The sequence below is a fragment of the Vidua macroura genome, chromosome 9 (assembly GCF_024509145.1).
Source record: "Vidua macroura isolate BioBank_ID:100142 chromosome 9, ASM2450914v1, whole genome shotgun sequence".
Lineage (NCBI taxonomy): Eukaryota > Metazoa > Chordata > Aves > Passeriformes > Viduidae > Vidua > Vidua macroura.
Genome location: NC_071579.1, coordinates 5,554,305 through 5,578,429, shown reverse-complemented (window position 1 = coordinate 5,578,429; position 24,125 = coordinate 5,554,305). Strand labels below are relative to the sequence as shown.

General features: G+C 49.8%; 2 protein-coding genes and 1 long non-coding RNA gene across 3 annotated transcripts in view; 1 reads left to right on the top strand and 2 right to left on the bottom strand.

Moving 5' to 3' along the window:
- PAPPA2 (pappalysin 2) overlaps nt 1–10,600 on the top strand; it is an 87,369-nt gene extending 76,769 nt beyond the window's left edge. The window contains exons 21-22 of the mRNA XM_053984956.1: nt 8,471–8,569; nt 10,518–10,600. Coding sequence (XP_053840931.1) covers nt 8,471–8,569; nt 10,518–10,592 — 174 coding nt within the window. The 3' untranslated portion in view covers nt 10,593–10,600. The remainder of the gene's footprint in view (nt 1–8,470; nt 8,570–10,517) is intronic.
- On the bottom strand, nt 3,612–10,600 carry LOC128811368 (uncharacterized). Its single transcript, XR_008438325.1, has 3 exons — nt 10,442–10,600; nt 9,969–10,134; nt 3,612–4,950 (listed from the first exon to the last, which is right to left on the bottom strand). It is a non-coding gene; the product is annotated as an uncharacterized LOC128811368 (long non-coding RNA).
- Nucleotides 10,601–15,123: 4,523 nt separating this feature from the next.
- Nucleotides 15,124–24,125, bottom strand: part of ASTN1 (astrotactin 1) — a 54,890-nt gene continuing 45,888 nt past the window's right edge. Inside the window, exons 22-23 of the mRNA XM_053984957.1 lie at nt 23,647–23,830; nt 15,124–18,853 (exon numbers count right to left, since the gene is read on the bottom strand). Coding sequence (XP_053840932.1) covers nt 18,619–18,853; nt 23,647–23,830 — 419 coding nt within the window. The 3' untranslated portion in view covers nt 15,124–18,618. The remainder of the gene's footprint in view (nt 18,854–23,646; nt 23,831–24,125) is intronic.

Sequence of the window (24,125 nt, the reverse complement as noted above, 5' to 3'; positions counted from 1 at the left end):
CACAGGGGCTCCTGTGCTTCATATTGTAGATGTGGTTTAGGTGCAAAAGTTCACTTATTTCATCCTCATTGTGTTTACCCAATGTTATTCACAGGACAGGGTAACCACCACTGTCCTGCTCAAACACACTCAGGAAAAGCGAGGCTGCTCTTGCAGTGACCAGAGTGAACTTGGGCAGGTTTTTTTGGGCAGCCGACATGTTGTGCAACATGCTGGCCTCCTTCTCACCTCCAGCTTCATGTTATTATGAGCAGGTAGCAAAGAGTTAATTGGAATGGACTTTGACTTGAGGTCTCTGCCTCATGCTCTGGATGAAGATGGGCAGAGAACGGAACACTGTTGTGAGCATGAGCTGCTGGGAATTTCTCAGGTCTCCCCTGCATGAGGACAAGGTCTCTCTGCCCTCTCGTGTTGCTGGTCATGTTATCATAATCGTAAAACATTAATCTGTTCTCTGTTTTGTGGTTTTCCTGAGGTATTACAATGGAAATGATTAAATAGGGACTGAAGTGTGTTTGCAGTTGCAAGTTGTTCCTGAGTCTCTTGATCCAACAGGTAGTGAAGGACCCTGAAGGATCCTTAGCTCTTCCCACCAGCACGCACAAAACCTTCACTTGGCACATCTGTGGCTTATCTCCAGCATTTCTCAGTCAGAATTAACCCTTTGGAAGGCATATGCAGTAAGGATGGTGGGAAGTGTCACCTAAAATCTGCTGTTCTTTCACGTGATGGGAGACAGGGCAGGACTTATTCCCTGGAACAGCACTGCAACTGGGCTCCAGCTGCCTCTGCTCCTCAGTATCACTGGGGCTGGAGACCCTTCGTTCTCACTCATCCCAGACTCGTGGGTCTCGGATTTTGTACCACGGCAAAACTCAACACAGGAAACTGGTAAGTCTTTTGTACTTCTGAGGCTTAAGGCAATGAGGACTACAGGCACCCCAGCTGCACCAAGGAGACTTTCTAGAGCAACTACAGCAGCGTAGCCAGAATTTAGTCACTCTCTTGTGATTTACACATCTTTCTTCTCTCTTGGACCAGGCAGTGCTGTACTTTTCACCCTGTTTAATGCAGCTTGTACAGATGGTGGGGGAGCATGAGGAGCAAGGACTGCAGGTAGTGGTCACTTCTGCATCAGACCTGACCTCTGACTGGCAAAGCCCTTCATGCTGTGGAGGTGGAAGGCGAGATGGGGAGCTCTTTACATACCTGCTGGGTATATTTTCATGCTGCTTTTGGCATGGGCAGTGTGGGCTGCGCAGCATGGGATATAGCCTTCCAGGGGATGATCCCAAAGAAATCTGTTTCTCTTCCAAAAATCTCAGCTGGGGTGTGCTTTTCCTAAACAGTGAGAAGATCTCTTTCCTCTGCACACACATAGAGTGTGATTGTAGCAGCATCATTCTATTAAGAGACAAAGCAGAGGGAATTAAAATTATCACAGCAGCAGGGTGCAAGGACAAGGGATAGGTGCCCCTCCCCTACTTGCAGGGTCAGGCTCACAGGACCCCAAAAGATGGAGGGTCTTTTGGCATGGGTAGGGCTCCAGCACCCAGACACACCACCAGTAGTGGTGGAACCCCAAAGAGGTATGAGCAGCCTCAGCTTCCCCAACCACATTGTGCCAGCAGGCCTGCACTTGGGATGTGCTGACCTATGGCTGCTTCTTCTCTGCCCTCTCCAGTTCAGGTGCCTTCAGGTCCTCATCCCTATCCACGTCCCACTTTTTCCCCTCCCAGCAGTCACAGTCGTGCAGCCAGTGGTATAGATGGAGTGGAAAACCACTGAAAGCACCCGCTGAAATAAAAATCAATGAGTCGTTTCTGATAATAAACATCCCCAAGCATAGCCCAGCCAACTGCTCTTCCAACACGAATATTCATTCCCCTTCAGCTCCTTCATCCCTTGTACATTGTTTTTCTTTCTGTTTAAGATCTGTAACAAGAACTTGGCAGAAATCAGATACAAGTGGGTCAGGAGGCCCTTGTGGTTTTCAAGGCTTGTTTTCCATAACCCGTTCTATCCTGTAACATATTTTGCACAAATGACTGGGCAGGAGAGCCACTGAGGGCTCTAATCCAAGCAACAGGCGAGCCACTGAGGGCAGGATGGCAGGCTGGTGCTCATGGCACGGGAAGCCCTGCCTTCTCTTGTGCGTCCCAGCAGTATCCCTGTGAATTGGTGAACCACCATGCTTGCCAGGAGCATTATTGACATACAGCAACTTCCTCTGCTCCTCTCTCCCCGTCCCTGCTTCTGTTTCTCTTCTGTTAGCACTGAGATCAGGGTGTAAAAAGGACAAGGCTGAGGAACTCACCATAAATAGATCATAGACATGGATGTTTAGATGGAAGCAAAGATCTGCTCTGATGTGGTGATCTACACCAGCATTTCATCCCTTTCTTCCCTCTTGTCCTTGGACTGTGCAAAGACCTTTCCAGATGGTGCTCTGCTGAGACGTGAGCCCTCATTGCAGCACAGTACAGAGGGTTAATGAAACACATCCTCATCCAGGGTCCAAAGTGCCACATGTTCACTTCTGCAGCAGAAGTGTGTCCAAACCAAATCCTGGCCTGGGACAGAGAAGCACTTTCAGGCACCGTGAAGGCAAGGACCTGTTCTCCCAGGATGGCCACTGACAGCAGCCTTTGGAGCCTCTGTGCACTGCATCCCCCTTACAGACACCAATCCTGCACAACCTCAGCACAGACTGGTTCAAAGGGGCCCAGCTGTTTGCAGGAAATCTGTGTCCAAGGGACCCCTGTGTCCTGAAGAACAGCTAGAGCTCCACACCAAGACTGCTGGGAGGTGGTATGGCAGTACCAGTGACGGTCCGTGAGCTGAAATAAGACAGCAGGATGTCACAACCCTCCAGCCCACCACCTCTTCCCTGAAGTGTTCATTCAGGTACATAGAGAATGTTCTCAAGCAGCAAGCCTCTGTTTCTGTAGTGAGACGTGGGGAGAAGACATTGGAGCTGGAACAGTTATTTCTGGAGACCTGAGATGTGGTATAAGCGATCTGCATGCTTAGCTGACAAGTGGCTCAGGTTGACCAGCAGGCTCAGAAGGAGTTGGATTTTCTCTATTTTGCTTTCGGTCTGTGTCTGAGGTGATGAGGCAAGTCCATGATGTGTCCAACAAGCCATGCAACAGGCATATACCTCCAGGGGACAGCTGCCACAGTTCAAAAGGAGCAGAGGGATAGCTCAGGGGACAGAAACTGGAAGACATAAAAATGGACAATGAAGCATTAAGTCTGTAGGATTTTTTTTCTCTTCTTCAGGCCACTTGGTCCCATGTTCCTGTTTCCAAATTTCTAGAGGTCTCTTCCTCTGGGTAGTGCTCACCCTGCTTCCCTCTTTACAATGGGCCAGGTAGACCTTGCTCACTGCTCAGGGTGGCTCAGGGCACAAAAGCATCCCAAAAACTTTCTGAGCATAAGCCAGACCTGTTCCCTCTCTGTCCCCCTCTGTTTTTCAGAGCTGATTTCCTCCTTGTGCCAAAGAGCCTCCAAAAAGAGAGAAGGAAAGTGAATGTGCTTGGGGTGTCAAGGGGGGGGGAGGAAAAATAAAATAAGACACTGCAACAGAGAGAGGGCCAAGAAAAATATTTAATCCAAACAATGAACATTGTCATTTCCTCCCACAGTCTGCATTCCCAGTCAACTTCCCTGGGCAAGCAGGGAGAGCCAAGAATGACCGGGCTCTCTGCCTCACCAGCACAAATGTATGTAAGGAGAGGGATGCGTCCTGGGGACACAGTTCTGTAGCATCACTTTAGCCAGCTCCTGTCACACCTCTGGCTTTAAGGACTGACAGTTTTCTGCAGGGGAACAGTGGTTTGGAAGGACATTGGAGAGATTGGGACAGGGATGGGAGGGGGAGTTTTCAGGGACCCAAGCTGGGGTGGTGGATGTATTGGGGCTTTAAGTGAACCAGATGTTTAACAAGGCTTTGGGCACTCTTCAAGTCCTCACAGGGACCTCCCAGAGCTTTTGGAAAGATCTTGCTAGTGACTGAGGTGGGGAGGAAGGGGAGACATCTGGCAGGGAGAAGCTGCCCTGTGGCTCTCCAAGGGCTACTGCAGCCTGCCCATACTTTCCTTTCCCCACACATCCTGCCTGTTCTTCCCTGCCACGGGCAGCACCTTCACCTGGGACACAGCTTCTTTTGCATGCCTAAGACCCCTGCAGCTGTAGCACTCTCCAGCCCTGGGGCAACTCAGGTTCATGTCCCATGGTTCTGTGAAGCCTGGTTTGGGCTGACATCCCCCTGCCACTAAAGGGATTGGGTTTTCAACTCATCTTCCCACCACTAAGTGACTCATCTGTCCCGGGAGCAGAAGTACCAGTGGTGAAGCTGATGCACAAGGCATGAGTCTGAGGGCAGCAGCAGCTTTTCCAGGGCTGGGCCCTGCCCAAATGGTGGTACCCCTGTTTCTCTAGGGCTGCTTTCAAAGTGACATCTCAGGAGGGCAAAAGCACATGGGTCTTCTCAGCCACGTGGTTGAATTAGCATGCAAATTGTCTGAGCTTGATGCCCAGAATACCAATTCCCAAAGGGAAAAATGAAAGGACAGCAAAATTCATGCTGACTTAGAAGCTCCATGAAAGCAAACTATGCACCCTCCTTGGATGGATCAGCAGAGTCACAAAGCCCAGGACCAGTCTGGGAGAAAGCATTTTGCTTCTTAAGGCTGGACTTGTCTCCCTGAGTCTGGAATCCAGCTTTCAAATGGCTGTGTACAGATAGAAATGACAAGCACTTTCCATCTCAGTGGCAGATCGGGGGAGTCTTTCAGCTCCTCAGTTACACAGTTGGCCATGTGAATGCTGATTTTTTTTTTTTTTTCTTTTTTCCACCTTCCTCCAAAGCATCTGGAATGGGGCATGGCCAAAAGCAAGGTGCTGGGTCTTCAGGTGTGCTCAACCAGAGCAAAACCTGCATTCCTGGAAAATAATGTATATCAAACACCAGCAATGCAGCACTGAAATATGTCCAGCACTGATGTGATCTGTGATTGAGTCTTCATGATCCACCTTTCCCTCACCTGTTGCACCCTTTTGTGGGTCTTTCGCATTGAATTAAACTGTGTAAGGTGGATCTGAAGAAAAATGCCTGGACCCTGCCCGCCTCACTGATGGCACTGGGGACTCCCTGCTGGGCAAGACAACAGCCCCAGGGATGGAGCCAGCCTGGGGACTCTTCAGGGGCTGTGGAAAAATACTGTGCACAGGCACTGCTCCCTGTGTGACATCTCCCAGCATCCTTGAGAGAAACTCCACCACTGAGCACTCAGAGATGCTTCTGGCTGGGATGCACTGGGATCTAACCTGTCCTTTCTCACATCCTTCCTTTGCCTGCAATATTTTTCCCTCTTTCATTCTTTTTCCCCTTCAATTTTTTTTTTCTCCCTTTTCATCTGTGCCTGCTCCCAGCTTTGAGAGCCTGTGTTTTTTTAGCCTATTTAAATTGCCAAGCACTTGATTTGCTGTTACTATTTTTGTGGCGGCAGCGCAGGGCTCTGGCCCGGCAGTGCCAGATGCTGCACCTCCACGTGCTGACACACGCCCCACTGAAGCTCCTGTCTGAACAAACAAGGAAGATGGATGGCCGAGCGGGAGATCCGCTGACACAGCCCGTCTTCCTGGCTGCCTCGGTGGCACGCCGCCTGGCCCAGCAGCTCCCCACCACTCAACACGGCGTAAAGCGGCTGCTGCAATTACCTTATTCATTTTTTCCCTGTTTAAAAGAGACATTTCAACCAGCCCACCACCCCCCTCCCCCCACTGGAGGATACATATTCTGGCAGCTGGGACCCAGCTGACCATTTCCCTGGATCATATCCATCACCTTCATGTGGCACAGCTGGGCATTGGTGTTTTCCTTTTTCTTGACAGCATCTTAAAACGTCATCAGGTGTTTTTGCGAGTTGCAGACGTGAGCAAACCGCCTTTTCCCATCACTGGCATTGCTTTCTGTGGAGCCACACATCTCAAGCACGGGCTGAACTGACTCTGTATGGGGTCTGCTCTCTCACATCCCCTGCCCTTAGTGGATTGCATTGCCTGCATCCTCCCTTGCCATGTTCCCTGCAAGGCCAAAATGAGACTGATGCAGGTACAAGGGCTCCTGTGCCCTCGAGGGTAACCAGCACCTTACTTTGTTCTTTCTGCTTGCAAAGACAAAGCCATGTGGAGGTTCTCAGTAAGGCAAAGGCACAGGAGTCTTCTCCAAGGACTAGGCAAGGAGCAGGGACAGAAATCCCCAAACCCTGTGCCTGGCTCTCCTGAGCCTCGAGTCCAATTAGTCATTTTTTATTTTCCCTTCATGTGTTTTTCCAGTGTAATTTGGAGCATGAGTTGTTAAGTTTCTCCAACAAGTGTTGCCATAGGAGCCTGTATTTGTTTAGGGTGGGGTATGGGCTCCGGCTGGGTGAGAGGAGGGGGCAGTTAGCCCTGATAGGTGTAGTAAGAGACTGGGAGCCTCTCCATCCTGTCCTTGCCTCTGTCCTCCCCCCACCTTGCACGCAAGCTCTGGAAATCATTTCAGACCTGTGCAGCCGGGATGGGCAAACCTCCCCATAATTGTATGGAAACTACCGAAGCAACGGGTGTTGTTTTGCCAGTGAGTCATGACACATGGAGCAAAGCTCAAGGAAAAACTCCACCGCGTGGAAGGCTGCAAAAGCAAATCACACCCAGAAGAGCCTTCCCCTGCCAGCAGCCCTGGCCAGTCCCAACTGCATCCTGGCACCTGCCAGCCCCAACATCTCTGCCCTGGCCCTCCTGGTGCTCAAAGCTGCTTTTAGTATAAGAAACTTTCTTTGATCACAATCATTTAAGACCCACCTGATGCTTTCAGTAGAAGAGGGGTGTTAACACTGTTGCCTTGAAGAAATTGCACCCTGGTCTCCTCTGGATGTGGTTTGTGATAGCAATGATTGGAGTTAAATCCATTCTAGTTTCTGAGTGAGCTACCTAACTCGGCTGTGCCTCAATTTCCCAGCTGTAGGAAGGTGTGCTCTTTCTTCTGCTCTTCCAAAATCTTCCAGGCTAATTCAATTTCTCTGTGGCTGCCTGAATTTGGCCTGTGGCCTGTGCTACTGATAGCAGAGACCAGACTTGGTGATTTGCCATAATCCCTGCTGCTACTTCCTAAAGTGTTATTAGCCTGTGTTGAGCCCATTTCTGTTCCTTTTGAGTCACAAGGACAAAAAGCCACATGGGTTCTCTGGTTTTGGCATGTTTTTTTCATGTGAATTACTGGTAGTATCACCAAGCCCACATGTTGGCTTTGGCACAGTGGGTGCAAGGCTATTGCGGTGCAGTGACATTTTCCAGCAGGCTCTCATTCAGTTTAAGGGTGCTACATGCGAGTGTCCATCATCAAATGCGGAATCTGGGCATTTCTGGGATTCTGGTTATTGTTTGGGGCCAACCAGATCCAATGAAATGGGTCAGTTGCTTCCATGAGCAACAGGATAGCCAGGTTTCCACCAAGAGTCCTGTTCAGTCTGGAGAAGAGAAGACTCTGTGGAGACCTTAAACCACCTTCCAGGACTAAAAGGGGCTACACAAGGCTCAGGGAGGGACTTTTGGCAGGGGCACAGAGTGATAGGATAAGGGGTAGTGGCTTTAAACTGAAAGAGGGTGGGTTTAGACTACATATTAGGGGGAAATGTTTGACTCTGAGGGTGGTGGGACACAGGCACAGGTTGTCCAGAGCAATTGTAGCTGCCCTATCCCTGGAAATGTCCAAGACCAGATTGGACAGGGTTTGGACACCTGGTCCAGTGGAAGATGTCCCTGCCCATGGCAAGGGTGTTGGAATGAGATGGTCTTGAAGGCTCCTTCCAATCAAAACCATTCAGTGATTCCAAGGTTCTGATGGAAAACCTCCTGGAGGTCAGCCATGGTTGTTGGGCCAGTAAGTACAATCACAGAGCCCGAAGTGAAAGAAGCATTTCATTACTAATCACTCTATGAAGAAATGGCTTCTCCATCCTGTAGCTAGTTCAGTGGCTGCTTGGCAGTGCTGGTGTGGATCTGTGATAAATAAACCTTGGCTGCTGACCGCTCCTGACACCTCCTTGCGAGCGCTTCCCGTGCGTGACGTTGGTCGCAGCCGCTGCACGGGATAGTCCTTCAGCTATTGCTGGCTGCTTCTCAGCCCCAGCTGCTTCTTCTCTGATCAGATGACTCATGTAACTAAACAACAATAAACTGGTTTTCTGAATGGCTGCTCATGCCATTTAACACTTCTGACACAATTCCATGATCCTCTAGCTGCTGCCCTTGGAACACCGGCTGCCCCATCCACACCAGCTGGGATATCTGGTGCCCCTTGACTTTGAAGAAGGGGTTATGTACGGTGGAAGTGGGCCTTGCTGAGGACCTGGGACCTCTACTTTTGGGGCAGCCTTATGCTTTTGAACAATGTTTCACAAACCTTCTTCTTCTACCTTAGCCCTTCCAAGCAGACGGCTGGTGTGACACCATCAACAACCGGGCGTACTGCCAGTATGATGGCGGGGACTGCTGCTCCTCCACGCTGTCCTCCAGGAAGGTAAGAGAGCACCTCCCGTGGCCTTGGCCGGGATCTATGGATTCAGGGGTGACTGTTATCTATGTTCTTTGGCTCTGCTGGCTGTGGAACCGAGCCTGCAATGTAATTCTCCCATGAACGGAGAACAAATGCACGATTTTAAACCACAGCCAACTGAAGCTGATGGACATCATCGCACTGATTAAGAGCAGGGTTTGGACTCAGGCCAGTGTGATTGAAACCTCAGCCCAGCTCCCACTGAGGTTCAAGGGATTTCCTCTCATTTTGGGAAATGTGTCCCAAAGAAATGGCTTCCATAGGACATAGTGCTAGACATGGTGAGTCAGAAGTCACCTTGTGTAATTGAGCTGTCTCAGGGGATTTTTGGTATGCTCCACTGGCATCTGCTACAAGTGAAGTTTTCTTCCATCTCTGAGGAGAAAAGGAGGGAAGAATAGTAATAGAGGGAGCAACTTGGCATTGGGGTTGCACAGACCCTTCTTTGTCTCCCATCACAATCTTCCCTCCCACCTAACTTGCTATCCAGCACTCACAGCCCATTCTTCCTAATCATATCCAACAGCAAAACAAATCACAGGGCATGAAATAATTTCTCACTGCGAAAATATGTGAATTTGGATCTTCTCATCTTTGTTGTGGAGCTTGAATCATTTCTCCTTTCATCACGCATACATACACAGAGAAAAGGAAAAATAAAATCCTGGGAAGATCCACTTGAGATAGGAAAGAAGAGGCTTTACACCCGAGTGATGAGTGAAATCCCCACAACAATATCATGGCATCTCGGAGCAAGGCATGGCCAAAATAAAGGATGGGTTCACAGTAGAAAGTGGGGGGGTTCAGTCCCATGGCTCTCAGGAGACCCAGACCCAGCTTACATCCCTCACAGGTCCCAGATCTTCTGCTCAACAAGCCTCCAGTTACATCCCTTTTAAGGCAGATGGAGAAATACAGGGTTTAAACATCAAAAAATCCCCAAAGCACTCCAGCCCTTCTTTTGCTGATCCAGTCTGTGAAAAATCAAATGTTTTCAGTAAGAAAAACTCCTGGCTCTGAGCCTGGTGTGCATAAAACCTCTGAAGAAAACTGTTTTCTCGGCTCCCATGGCTCATTACCAGGCCACTGTCAACCAGGAGTCAGATGCTCAGTGTATGCCCTCCCTCCTTTCTCTGCTACCACCAGCTAAGGGGACACAGGCTTGCTTGGTCACATGCAATTGTTGTAGAGAAAGTAATGTGAAATGACCCTCCCAACCTGCACGGGGTGTCTCAAAGCTGCACAGCTTGTGAGTGGCCCTAGATGAACCCAGTGCCTACCCCATGGAGACTGTTCCTGCTCACAGAGCCTCCATCCAGCCTGGCTTTCCTTAATCCACAATGCACAAGGACACTGCACCTACCTTAGCTTTTATGTTGGGCAGTGTGGAGGTCAGCTTTGCAGTTGAGAGCTTGGTTGAGTTCCTCTAAGAGCTGCAGAAGACAAGGCTGTGTTATCTTCATGTTTTTCTGGAAGAGTCAGGAGTACTTGATAGGTCCACAGGTTCACACGTGGATGAAGGGGGCTTTCTAATAGTAAAAAGTAAAACTTTAAAACTAATAGACCAAAGTAAAACTTTAATCTGAAGGTGCCTCACCACTGCCAGGCCTAGTCTGAATGTCTTACACCCATCAGGGGACACTTCTTCCCAGGGTTTGACTTTTGGGGCACAACATTCAACCCGACCATTGGCTGCAAAATTTGAAACACATTAACAAAAAGGAAAAGGCTAAGAACAACACTCAGCTGGGGGCAGGTTGTATCAGAGCCCATTCCTCAGTGAGCACAGAACCTGGCAGCACCCAGGTAAGAGCAGGGCCTGAAACGTCTGCCTACCGTGGCAGGGTGGAGAACCTGGGGGGGCACAAGGGTGTCCCAGGGCAGGGGCTGAGCCGTCCCATTGTTCCCCCAGGTGATCCCATTCGCTGCTGACTGCGACCAGGACGAGTGCACATGCCGCGACCCGGCGGCCGAGGAGAACCAGTAGCGGCGCCATGAGGGGCCTCTCTGGGTCAGGCAGCGCCGGGGGAGCCAAGGGGCAGCAGCGGGGCTGCGGGAGCGGCGGGGGCAAGGGGGCAGGAGCGTGAGGGACAGCCAGGCGGGGGATGGCGACTGTGCGCAGAGGGGTGGGGTCCAGACCACTGAGGAGCCCAGGAGGGCGGGCGTGTGGCCTCCTCCCCATTGCTGCTCCCTTCAGAACCCGCACGAGGCGCTGGGCCGGGGGTCTGGTGCCGCCTCAGCCACACGCTGGGCTAGGGTCCATCCACGCCGAGAGCCTAGGTGCTGCCATGGATGTCTGTCCTGGTCCGGCTCCTGGGTGTCTGTCTTTGTCACTATTCACCCTTCTCTGCTGTACAGATTTCTTTTAGCAAGGTCGAGGTAGTTGTGATCTCTCTGCAGATATTTAAACTTAATTATATCTATATACATATATATAATATATATATAAATATATATTATATTTTTTTTGCTCTTGATGAAGCTGAGAAAGGATATCCTTTATCACACACCCATGCTGCTGTGAAGTACAAACTGTTGGGAAAAGCACAGGTCAGGGCAGGAGGAGCAGGGATTTTCCCCTTCCTTGCTGAGCTGGAAGGAGGACAGGGAGAGAAGTTAAACATCCAGGCTATGCCAGGAGAGAGCTCTCCATGCAGGGAGGCTCCCACCTCAAGGTGGTTTGGGCATCTGGCAGGGACCAAGTTTTGCCCTTGGTATTTGCCAGTGCTTTGCCTTGTTCTTCTTAGGGTGTGGATCTGGATCAGGATTCTGGGGTTAAGAAAAAATGTTATTGTGCCCTTGAATCATCTCAGTGAGCACAAAAGATTCCAAGGGTACCACAGGCATCCATGACAGATTCTTTTAGAGCCCTCTAGGCAGGGTTATGTGTCCATGGGAATCACTGCATGGTCAATAGGAGCAAAGAGTCAGCATGCTCCCTCTCTGTCTCACTCCCCCAGCCACTGCACACCCAGCTGGATGTAGAGGCCAAACCAGTGTAGCTGTGTGATGCTTGAATGAAGGATGCTGTGGTGGTCCTTCTTCTCTTTCCCCCACGTCCGAGCTCCAACTGAATTGTGTTGTCAGCAGCTCTCAGAGGAGACTAGACCCTGTAATGGCAAAAGGACCAAAAAAAAACCTGTCAGGAGACTTTGAGAATTATCTTTTCTCATTGAGATTTTCCTTGGTATTAGTGTTCCTTATTATTATCTCTGTCCCAGCCCGTCATGCTGGACATATATTTGCTGGCTTCCAAGAGGCTCTTGCTCCTGTAGGCACTCAGTGAAAATCTGCAGATTCAATTCTGGCCTCAAAGATGCCCAGCAAGAAACTCTTCTCCCCATAACAGATTCCCAGAAGCTCAGCTTGGACCCAGCCACATAAAGGCAGCAATAGGAAAGGTGCCTGGCTCCAGCTGGGATTATCACTGATGGTTTTGTACTGTAAAGAGGCAGAGAGAAGGGACAGAAAGAGAAGAGGAGAGGAGAGCAGAGAAGGGACCACAGAGTAGGAACTCATGGCAGTGTCCCTAGGTGAGCTGCAGGCTGGGACACCACCAGGCTGTGTCCTGCCTGCATGGCCTGTGCTGTTGGATACAGGCTTCAAGCCAGTTTGTCTGGTGAAGGAGTGGTGGAGAGAGGGTGACACGGTGTGGAGAGACCAGGAATTTTCAAGGCATCGTTAAAAATGATGCATCATTGAAAACAGAGCTTGCACTAGCTCTACCCCTTCCTATTTTGTCAGGAATTTCCTATGGTTGTGTTTTACTGGAGGACCCGAGTAGGGGCAGAGGTGCTCGGACATCCTACCAGCATCCAGGCAGGAGATGCCTTGTCCTTCTCCAAGCCCTTTCCTGACCCCAAGTGTCCCATTCACCTGGCTTAGGCAGAGATTTGGAGAGAGGTGGGGGACAATTAGCATCATCTCCTCTTGGGATACTGACATTTTTGTTCTCATCATGCACAAGTGACACTGCCCCAGAATTCACTGTCAGTTGGGCAGATAGCAGCAATATCTTGTCAGATATCCACTTTTCAATTAAAAAACAACCCTCAAGCAACCCAAGGAAATTCAAATAATAGTTGACTCCCAGGATGTGCAGCTTGGGCAGCCTGTCCTACTCCACCAGTGCAGGAAAGGGGAGATCCAGGGGTTCCAACGCAGAAGTGGGATTCTGGCAGCCCCCACAGGTGGGGACAGTGGGGACATGGGATAAACATGACACACAGAAGCAGAATTTCAAGTCCCAGCATCTTGACATGACAAACCTTTCCCTGCCTGGTGTCAGCATTACCTGGATGCCTATGTGTTAATATACCAAATTTGTATCCTTTTGGCATGTGTGTGCAGGGAAGAGACTGTGCCCCATGGACAGGGGAACTGGGGGGTTGGGACAGGAAGTGCTGGCTTGGCTGGTAGACATTTGTGCTTCTTATGACCAGACACAGCTTCTATGTACCGAAATATTGTTCTTCTATAGCGACACTGAGCGGTTTTTGTCCCCTTTAGGGTTTTATTCACAATGGAGGCTGCTGCTATTTTTATTTTTTTGTATTTGATAATTATTTTTTATAAAAATCTATGAAAAATAAATAATCTTCTCATCCTCCATCTCTCTTGCCTCCTTGATTCACCCAAAAGGGCCAGGGAGGTGGTTTGACCCAAAATATTCTCTTTCCAAACCACAGACTATCCCAGAACAGTCACAGCTCAATTGGAGATTTCCTTTGGGTTTTGGGGCGTGAGGGGACACTCACCTCCAATGCCACCCCCTGATTCAAGGCTGCCACCCAGGCAGCTTTTGCTGTGCCACCAGCTGCAAGAACACTTTTGCAGAAGGTCTTCTCCTGGTTATGCTACAAACTGGTCACTTTCTGTAATTAATCCACTTAAAATGTAGGGAAATGTGTGTGTGTGTGTGTGTGTGTGTGTGTGTGTTCACATCCCTGGGGATGGGGAGCAGAAGGTGGCCCACACTAGAGCCAGAGCATGTGGTATCCTGGCAAGAAAGTTAAAACCCAAGACAATTAAGGTGCTTTAATATTTGGGGATTTTTTTTTCTTTTTTTTTTTTTTTTTCTTAAGTGACTAGGTAAATTTTGTACCTATGGTCTGAGAAACACCAAAAAGCCCTTGCCCTGTGTTTAAACCCCACTCTTCTTTCTCCAGCCATCTCTGATGCATCATGTCTGGTCTTTGCACAGGGACTCGGTCCCAGAGGAGGAACAGCATCTCCTGGTGACATTAAATGTCCTCTCGAGGGCAAAGCTCCCCAGATCAGGCACTCTGGAGATGAGCCAACAGCAACCCTTCCAACACACACACACATTACCAAACCCTTCCTAAAAACCTACCAATGTGCTGGTGGTGCACCCTTGGTCCACTTCACCCTTTTTTTGGGGTGGCTTTCTCCAAATCCCCATGGACTGCAAGCCAGATGACTCCTGAGAAGATTTTGTGAAGAGCCAGCTGTGCTGAGATATTGACACAGCATTTTAGGTTTGCAGCTGCACACCCTGCTGCCACACAGACCCTCTCCTCTTCCTCCTCCTCCTCCATCTCACTCTATAGCCACAGCTTATTTTGCAATGAGATGGTGCTTAACTGCATGGAAAATAGCAGAAGGAAAGTATTGGGTGTATTTTTAGCTTATTTTCCTGCAATTTAGCACTGGGAAAAGAAAAAAAAAAATCAAGTTGTTCCATGAGACTTGATGAAGTCTGGTTTCCTATGGATTCGTGTGCTATAGCCCCTAAATCCCCCTTGTGTCCTCCCAAGTGTCCTGCCTGTCTGCCTGTCTGTCTGCCCAGGCTCTCTCTGGGTCTTCCACCCATCTGGCAGGGCAGGTAGCAATACACACTGGGCTTGGCCAAGGGACCTGCCCTTGTAAGTCCTGATGGCCTGACCATTAGACACAACACAGCACTGTAAGTGGCTTTTGGCATCTTTTGCAGATCTCACCTCTGTTTAGGCACTGGCTTTCACATTCTTTGTGGGACATTAATACTCATGTTGCTGCTAGTCCTCTGTCAAAAGTCTGCAGATGGACAAGGACATTCTCCAGGGGTGGCTGACCACCAGACAGCAGCAGCACCATCCCATCCACCTTATATACTAAAAGAATGGCTAAAAGGTGGGTAAAAAAAAAAAAAAACAAAAAAGTATTTTTTGGACTCTGCTTCCAAGTTCCCAGCCTCTGGAGGTTTGCAAATCAAGGGCTGAGACCCTTGCCAAGGATGTGTAAATGCAGTTTTTCCCCCAAAAAAGGGATGACTGGAGACATCTTTACCTTCCCTCATCCAGCAGAGCAGGTGGGCAGGACGAGGCACAGGACATGGCTCCATCTGTGTGTGCTGAGTGGTTTGGGACCTGGCTAACCCAGTGGGCAGACAGGCTAATGCTAAACTTGTGTGAAGACTCACCCGAGTTCAAAGGCTGGGAGCATTTCATCTGCAACCAAAGATGACATCAACTGGACCAAAACTATAAACAAACACTCCAGTTTGCCAGAGCCAGGGATTACTAACAGCTCCGTTTAATAGTCAGTTGAATTATCATCTGGAGTTTTACATAGTGGTACAATGATTTTTGTTGCTGTTGTTTAAAAGCTTTTTTTTATTCTTTTTTTTTTAAGTAATCCAGAAGGGCTTTGTATTTCTTGCCACATGGCTATTCACCCTAAAGCACCCTACTTTCAATCTACAGTAGTAAAACGTCACATTAGAGTTTTAATAGAACATCAAGGAACATGAATTGTAGCCATCTTTGTAAAGAAAAGGACCAAACTGTCTTTATATGTTAAATAACTCCACGACAAGGAAAAGTAGTAATGCTATTACGGGGTACGGACGCAGCAAAGAAAAGTTAACGACCCAGAGGTTCATCTCAGGTGAATGATTGCTCATTAATTCAGAAATAAAACAAAAGAAAGGGTGGGGTGGGGGGGGGGGTGTGGTGAAGGAGGTTGCAGAAATGGTTGGAAAGCAGTACTTCTGTTGCTGGCAGCTTGGGAAGAATCAGGAGTCCAAGAGAGAAAATACTGTGCAGGCCCAACAGTAGGAGCCTGCAGCAGATGTGGATGGTGTCAGCTCTGCAGGGAACCACAGACATAGAATGGTTTAGGTTGGAAGGGACCTTAATGATCATTTGGTCCCAACCCTGCTGCCGTGGACAGGGACACCTTCCACTAGACCAGGGCACACCTATTTTGGGTGAGCAAGCCCCACACAACACTTCTCACCAAGGTCAGGTCTACAGCCAAGGGGTAGCTCCCATGCTGGATTGGTCTGGTGCCCCATGGTGGCTGCTGGCATTTGTCTGAGATGGACTTGTGTGGTAGCTGAGATACTTGGGCAAGAAAATCCAAGCTTGGGCAAGGTTCTGACTTGCAAAGCTAGAGTGAGGAAACCAAGAAAGAAGCCCTCACAAAGCCAGGGTCACCATGAAAATGGCCTCACAGACGTGCCAGGCTGCCAGGCCCTGCCAGCCCAGCAGCTGCAGGGGCACCACGGCAGGCAAATCAGCAGAGCACAGCCCTGCCAGCAGCCTGCACAGTCTGTCACAGGGTGAGGATGCTGAGCCCCATCCAACTGTGCAAGGGTGCTGCCAAAGGACTTTGGAGGGGTAGCTTTCCCCTCACTCTCCAAAGCCCAGCCCATGGGGAAGCCAGGGAGCAGAGCCTAGCCCAGCTGGCTGATGATGCTGCAGGGCTTTGGTTGCCCATGCAAGAGCTTTGAAGTGTCAGCACAGAAGCAGAACAGAAATACCTGCAGAGCCTCAGCGTAAATCTTGGGGCCAGATGAAAAAGTAACCTAGGCAGGTGTGAATGCATGGGGTGTCCAGGGTTTTCCTGGCAGTGTCACAGCGAGTGGCTGGCAGACAGCACTGCTCCTGTCCTTGCCACTGCACGTAGTAAGCAGTAAAAGAGAGGAGTCTGCTACCCAAAGGAAAACAGTCTGCATTTCACATAAAGGCCATGTACATGGTATTACTTGGCGAGAAACCAACTGGTGTCTGGGCCAGAGCAGCCTTCATTCAAACATCCCTTCGAGGCGTTGAGCAGAGGTGCCCTTTGCCCATGGCTGGATGGCTGCCTGGCTGGAAGTTAAAAGTTGTCTCAGCATCTGCTGGGATAAGCAAAAGGATAAACAGAAGTGTCTTGGCCAAGAGTCTCGCTAAAAGGAAAAGGAGTGATGACTCAGTACGGATCACCTGCCCATCTGTACCTGTGCATGGCACTGGTCTCGCTCTGAGCCCTAAGCCCTTGGCAGCATCAGGCACATCAAAATATAAGGACAAACACATAAGAAAAAGCCAAAAGGACCCAGGAGACTTCCTTCTTGCACAGAGCAAATGTTTGTCTGATGACCCCTGCTAGACACACATTACAGCAATGACACAGGCATGTCCAGGTCACACTGACTGATGGTGGCTGCTCCCAGCAGCTCCCCAGTCCAGACTAGCTGCCCCTGGAGAGATGTCTGCCCATAAGAAGGAAAGAGCAAAGCACTGTGTGGTCCTGCAGGAAGATACTGAACTGTTGTTGAGAAAATATGGTGATGCAGCGCTGTCGGCTGCATCACCGTATTTGTGACGGGGTGCAGAGCACAGCCACTCCCCTCTCAGCACCACACAAATATTCAAGCCATGTCCTTGGCAGGTAGGAGGAGGAATGAGGCAGAAAATCATATGAGACAGGCTGAAGACTGTTCCTGCCAAGACTGAAAAAAATGAAAGGAAATTTCTCTCTGGAGGCATCGTAAAAATCCCACTGTAGGGCACTGGTCTTGTCTAGATCAAAGGTGCACAGCTGGCAAGTCCAGAGGTGCCTCCTCTGCAAACCAGGCAGGAAGCTGAAGCTAAAATGAACCTGGTTTCTTCCTCCAACATCATCAGCAGTGACAGGGATTTAGAGAATTTTTTGCTCCGAACCAAATCCAGTGTCCCAGTACAACCCCAGCTCTCTGGCTTTAAAAAATCAGTATTACCAGAGGAAGAGGCAGATGTGAGCCTGAACATGGGCAAGCAACACCCCCAGAAGTCTGTCCTCCATGCCCTCTCTGGGACCAGAACGTTCAGCACCATCCTGCACCACGACATTGGGGTACCTTGCATCCCTCTCCCCTCACCACACAGAGCCTGGGCTATACCACAGCTGCAAGTGTCTGGTGCAGAACATCTTGTCTGCGTCATCTGGCTGCTGCTCTCCCAGCTGAGTTCTCAGCAGCAACTTGATGTTGCTTCTAAGTTTTTATTATGGTGGGAAAAAAAAAAAAGATAATAAAAAGGATTTTGAAGTTGACTTCTGAGAAATGTGGTCCCTCAAGAAGAAAGCTCACGATATCCAGCTGACTACTGGCCCTGAGGCCAAGCTGCTTTTGTTCTAGAGGACTCTGCATCTTAGAGCACATGTGGGTTTTGGCCATGGCAGAAGAACCTGAGGACATGGGGTCACAATGCCCCTGCCTCTTTGCCCCAGCTGATGACACCACGCCAGCTCTGCCCATCAACAGCACCATTGCTCTCTCAGGTCTCACCCAGACCTCATTACAATTGCAAAAAACCCCATCCCAACCCTGCTGGCCTCCCAGTGGCTGATTACCCAGCCATAACCATAAGCATCTCAACCTGACTTGCATGCCCTCCATTTTTGCCTGCATCACCTGCTCTCCCATCCTGGCTGTGTCACCATGTTTCTCCCACAACTGGTGTCACCCACCTTTGGAGACAGTCCCCACAGCCAGGGCAGGGATGGGGCAGGAGAAGAGGGCTGTGCCCTCCCAACCTGCCTCCTTCACCAATGCTGAGGAACCTCTTGGCAAAATGAATAAAACAAAACCAAGAAAAATGGGTCCCACAAGACTTCTAAGTAGAAAGGCTTTTGGCCAAGTTGAAGAAGAAACTAATACTGAGTCAGTCCTGCACAGAGCAGCCGGTTTTGCTCCCCAGTCCAAATTCTCGCCTCCAGAAACATCAGTGACACCCTCCCCCTCCATGGGTCCATGTGTAAAACCCTCAGTAGTCCTTGTCACCATAGTCATTGTAAAGGACACTCAGCGTCTGCTCCTCGCACGTCTTCCTGAGGTCCCGGCTGAGCTCCAACCAGTCGAGCCCATAGGGCTTGATCTCGCTGTAGCGGCAGGCGAGGTACTTGAGGGATGAGCGCTGCAGGCTGATCTTGGGCTCCTGCAGGAGGCCATTGCACCAGCTGCTGAGGTCCCCCAGCTGTGAGAGGATGAGGCCAGCCTTCCTGCAGCGAGGGCGGGCAAGGGGAGATGCCAGGGGGGTGATGGACAGCGAGGGGTGGCAGGAGTGATGGAGACACGACGGAGGGGATGGCGGGAAGGGCAGGAGGAATGTATGAGGAGAGAAAAGTAAAGACAGTTAAGGACACCATGGGAGCTCCTTGAGGGAGAAGAGACAATGCAAGAGCAGCTGTGAGGAGCTACCAGGACAAGGAGGGATGGTGGGGCTGTGGGGACACACCATTCCCAAGGCAGCACTGCAAGCTAAATCCATGTGAGAACAGCCTCTACCCAGGGCAGAGATGCCCATGTCACCACGGCAGTGCTGGACCAGCTGCACTCATCTTGGGACTCACACTTCACTGTCCTGTCACCTCTTCTTCTTCCACCCTGTACCACTCACACAACAAGGCCAGGTTTGCTGAGAGTTTATTAAAGAGACAGTCACAGGTGCAGCAGTGAAACCCCCAGCACCCCCTGGGGTGGAGGTCACCAAGGACTCATGTGGCACCACCAGTCACTGTTGCAGCTACTGGATCCCAAATATAACAGGATGGGAAACAGAGCCAATAGCACTGCAGGCAGTGGGGATAAAAGATAAGAAGTGTCAGGCATGACATATATGGCCAGCCCAGAACAGTGTCACCATGTGTGTCCTCTCCATTAAGCGCATATGCTGCATATTCAGGAGCTATGCTGGTCACTCATGGCTTGGTGTAAGAATCACAGAATCATGGAATGGTTTGGTTGGAAGGGACCTTAAAGATCATTTTGTTCCACTCCCCTGTCCCATGGCAGGGACATCTTCCACTTGACCAGGTTGCTCCAAGTCCCATCCTGGTCTTGAACATTTCCAGGAACAGGGCATGCTCAACTTCTCCAGTGCCAGAAATGCACAGTATTGGGAGCAGCATGCTAGGATACCACTGAGGAGGAGGGAGATTCAAGAAAAAAAAAATATCCAAACCAGAATGTCATGTCTGGCTGAGGGTCTGTGTGGAAGGTTGAAGGTGAGATAAAAATTATGATCTACACAGGATGCAATGTCACAAGACATAAGCACCATAAATGACACTCCTGCTACATGACTCGCAATATTTAGTAACAGGTTAAGAAATGTGTCCTGCAGGACACCATGCAAACCAGAAGGGATACACTGGGGCATACATCAAACATGTCCAAAAAGCTCTGAGAGCAGGGGATGTGGCAGAGCTCCCTGGTTCTTTGCAAGTGCATTTTGCATCTTCTAGTTGTGGAGAACAAGGCGAGGAAAGGCAAGTCGCTGCTGCAGCAGCTTGTAAAAAGCCACAAAACAGCCAAGGAAGCTTTGAGAGAAGGTCAGGTGACAGAGGCAGAGGAGGTCCAGGATTAATCCATCTCCTGCAACAGACATCCAGCACATCCAGGGCATCATAGCCTCAGTGCAGGCTTGTCCTGGTAGTGACGAAGCGCTAAATCACCAGCCTCTTTTATTGGATGAGATATTGGAAGAGCACAGAGGATCATGGCCAAACATGATCTAAGTTGTGTTCTCTTCTTTTCAAATTTGTCCTCTTAAAATTGTGCTTCTAATGTTTTTATCAGGAAAATCAGTTTGTACAGTTAAAACACATTGTGTTCATTTTAAATTTGTCTCACACTTTGGGTGATCTCCAGGGAATGTGGCCACTGTGGAGGATTCAAATGAAGCATCTTGAAGGTATCTCATGTGCCTGGAAAACCAGACCAAAAGTTTAAGTGTCTGATGAGCTGAGAGAAGTTTCCTACCCAGCTACAAGGTCAGTTGGTGGGTTAGAATAGTCAGGGAAAAGAAGATACATCCCCTCACTAGCTTTAACTCATCATCTGCTCAGCCCAGAAGAGGCAGCAGTCACAAATCATGATTCTGAAGGAAAAAATCCCATTCTTACTGGACATTCTTACTTAGGATAAGCAGGGTGGGCTGGTGTGACAGCTCCAGGATATGTGTACCAACCATGAAGGAACATTCACCGCCTCTCCACACCTCCCTCCAGGCCAGGCACACCATGGGAGAGCTGCTTGAAGAGGAATTAATTTACCCCAAGTCCAGTCAGAGCCAACCTTGGCTTTCCTAGAGAGAAAACCTTGGATGTGACTGCAGCTCCAAGGGCCCAATCTGGAGCCACTGAAAGGTTGCCCAGCTCTGCAGCCACATGACAAGTGCTACCCCAGAGCTCATGTCTAAGGCATGCCAGAGAAGCAAAGGTGGTTAGCATGGTGTTGGCTCTGGAGACAGCCACCCAAGCTGGCCAGCCATGAGAAAATAGCCAAGCTCTCACTTGTCCCGGTCTCTGCATCTGACACCTAAGCAAGGTGCCACGAGTGCCTCTCTTCCTCTGGCATTACAGGCACCCTCACAGAAATGCCTGATATGATCCCACAGATTTTGGCTCAAAGTCCATAGGCACCACCAGACTTCACTGGGCTTTGCATCAAATCCAACTTCCACTTACTGCTTGCTTTTCTCTCCATTTCCTTTCCTTATGCAAAGACCAGGACTCTGCATCCCTTCTTGGACTGTGAGGGAGCGACTTGCTTTCGTAGCCTCAGACAAGTTATCTGTGCACTCACAAGTTATGCTTCTTCAGTCCAGCAGCCAGCACTGCCAAGAAAGGAGCTGAGTGTGCCACAAATGAGCAGAGTAGGAGGTGCCCTGGACGTGTGGAGGAGGAGGGACATGGTAGAGTCAGTCGCGTGGGTCCGCATCCACGACTTCAAAGGAGCATCAGTAACAGTCAAACAAACACTGTCTGCTGGCTAAATAATGTCATCTGCAAGTGATTTGTCCTGTCACCACCAGTCTGGGTGCTTCGCCCTCGCAGACGATCAAACAGGAGGTCTGCTTTCCAAGATTTGTCATCACCAGAGCCCGCTGCAGCTGCCTAAATGCCTCTTTCCAAGCAGTGTGAGCTGCAAACACTTCATCAGCAACTTGCGTCATCCTATCCTGAGCGCTCCAGCATTTCCAGAGGGTGCAATTAACCCTCTGGTTCGTAGATTCACACAGAAAATGGTATCATTTGGGTAATTCAGTGGCATTTCTGGCTGCTCCATGGCAATGCCTCTGCCTCGTGGGGCTCAAGGAGGCAGCTTCCACCCCCTGTTCTGGCTGGTCCTGGGTCTCCTCACTGGAGTAGAAAGCAGCAGTGGCAACACACAGCCTCAGTGATGGCAGCGGCTCTGTGACGACTCCAGTCTGCCATGTAAGGAATTTTATGAGCTCCTCATGCAAATCACCACAACAGATGTCAGATGGTCTGTGCAAAGTGGGGCTAGATTTCACATCTGGAAGTGGAGACAGAGCAGCATCACCACAGCTGGGATCAAGCCAACAGTGAGACTAAAGTCCAAGCCTGCTGATGCCACTCAGTGTTGGGGAATGAGGCAACCCTGGGCAGAGGAGCTGCTGGGAGCCTCTGCCCTAAAAAGACTCCATGTGCTGCAATGTTGCTACTGAGCTTTGAGGTTGTGCCTCAAAGAGCTCACATTTCTTAGGACAAAAATGGGAAAACGGAAAAGAGAAGAGACTCCTCTGAGGAGACCCCTCCAGGGCATGGAGGGCCTCTTCAGAGTTTCCCATCAAAGCCGTACCAGGAGACAAGTCCAATGCACTAAGTGCAAGATAGGCACAAGCTACTTGCTGAGTCTCTCTGACTGCCTAGCAGAGGTTTGGAGGACAGAGAATGTACATGGAGAATCTCCTATCCTCAGCTAGAAGTACACAAGTGATCACCTGGAGAAGCAGGGCTGGAAGACAGACAGTGGTGAGACCAGCAAGAGGAGGTGTGGGGCACGGTGTAAGGCAGAGGCCATGAATTTCATGCATAGGAGCTCTTGTTGATGTGCATTTGAAAGTAACCCTGATTTCCAGATGAGGATACAGCTCTGGTTGTTTGGAGGCCACATGCTATGAAACACCACTGCAGCACACGCAATCTCTCAGCCCAGCTTGCTAAACTGACTGGAAATATCTACATTACTGGGAAACCATGCAGACTAAAGCAGACGTTGAAGGCCAGGGGGAGAAGGGAACATCTGGCTATCTCCACAAGTCTGGGACATTCTCAGGCAGCTGGAGGGGCTTCAGTGACCTGGAGAAGCCTAAAGAGAAGACATGGTGCTTACTCAGGCACAAGACAGGAAGAGCTCAGGACAATCTCCTCCAAAACCTGCTGTGGCAGCTCAGCACTGCCTGGGCACCAAAAACTCTCATATCATGTCACCCCCACACAACCACAGATGTGGATCAAAAGTGAGGAAATGCACAGTTCAGACCTAAAGTCAGTCCTGCTGGGGACCACAAGTTGACAGAGTTCAGTACAGAGAGGTGCATTCAGCTCAAGCCAAAGCCCAGGAAAAGGCAGAAAGCAGAATTGGATCTCCATCCCTCGAAGGCATGTTATTTTTCCAAGACCTTCTGACTTTTTGCCTGTGGCATCAGCTATAAAGGAAAAGAGAAAATCCCATCCCTTTGCCACTCTGCATAGCATGAACATGTTAGGCCAAACTCTAGAGACAGGATAGGGCTGATGGGATGGACAGTAGTGTTGGGTTGACAACAGTCAACCACTTTCCACCTTGTCCTATGTTAATGGTCCTTGCACATGCACAGCATCCAGCAAAATAGAAACCCCACTGTGACACTCTAAGGTCTATCACCGATCATCATATCATGAGATTTGATGTAGAGATGCCTTCCTGGTGACCACTACCCATGAGGGACAAGCCTGCTGGTGGGCAGGCCTGCCTGCTTAGCCAGCTCAGCTCCCGAGCCTACCTGGGCCCCAGCTCATCCTCACAGCGCCAGGTGAACTCCCCAAAGCTCTCGTAGTGCTGGTTGTAGTGGTAGAGGACTCGGTGGAGGCTGGGGGAGCCCAGGTCCAGCAGGGTGTTGTAGGCTGTCTGCTGCTCCTTGCCGCTCGTGTAGCCGTTGAAGAGGTTGTAGATCTTGTCTGCTATTTCTGGGCAGAAGGACAGGGGGTGTTCAGTGGGGTGCAAGGAAAGGCTGTCAGGGCTAAAGCTCTGTTCTAGGGAAACCAGGACCAGAACAAAGATTTGTCCACTGAGTTATGATTTACATCACATCAGGACAAGGTCCCAACAGACTAGATGGCATTCCCTGGACTCAGTCCAGGTTAGCTTCCCACAGTTTGGTCTAATTAAGAAAAGAAATGAGTGAAGCCATCAGGTAGCGTTAGTGAAACACCATTTATTCACTTTTGTTTTCAGAGAGGACTGTGCCTCCTGCAGCCCCCC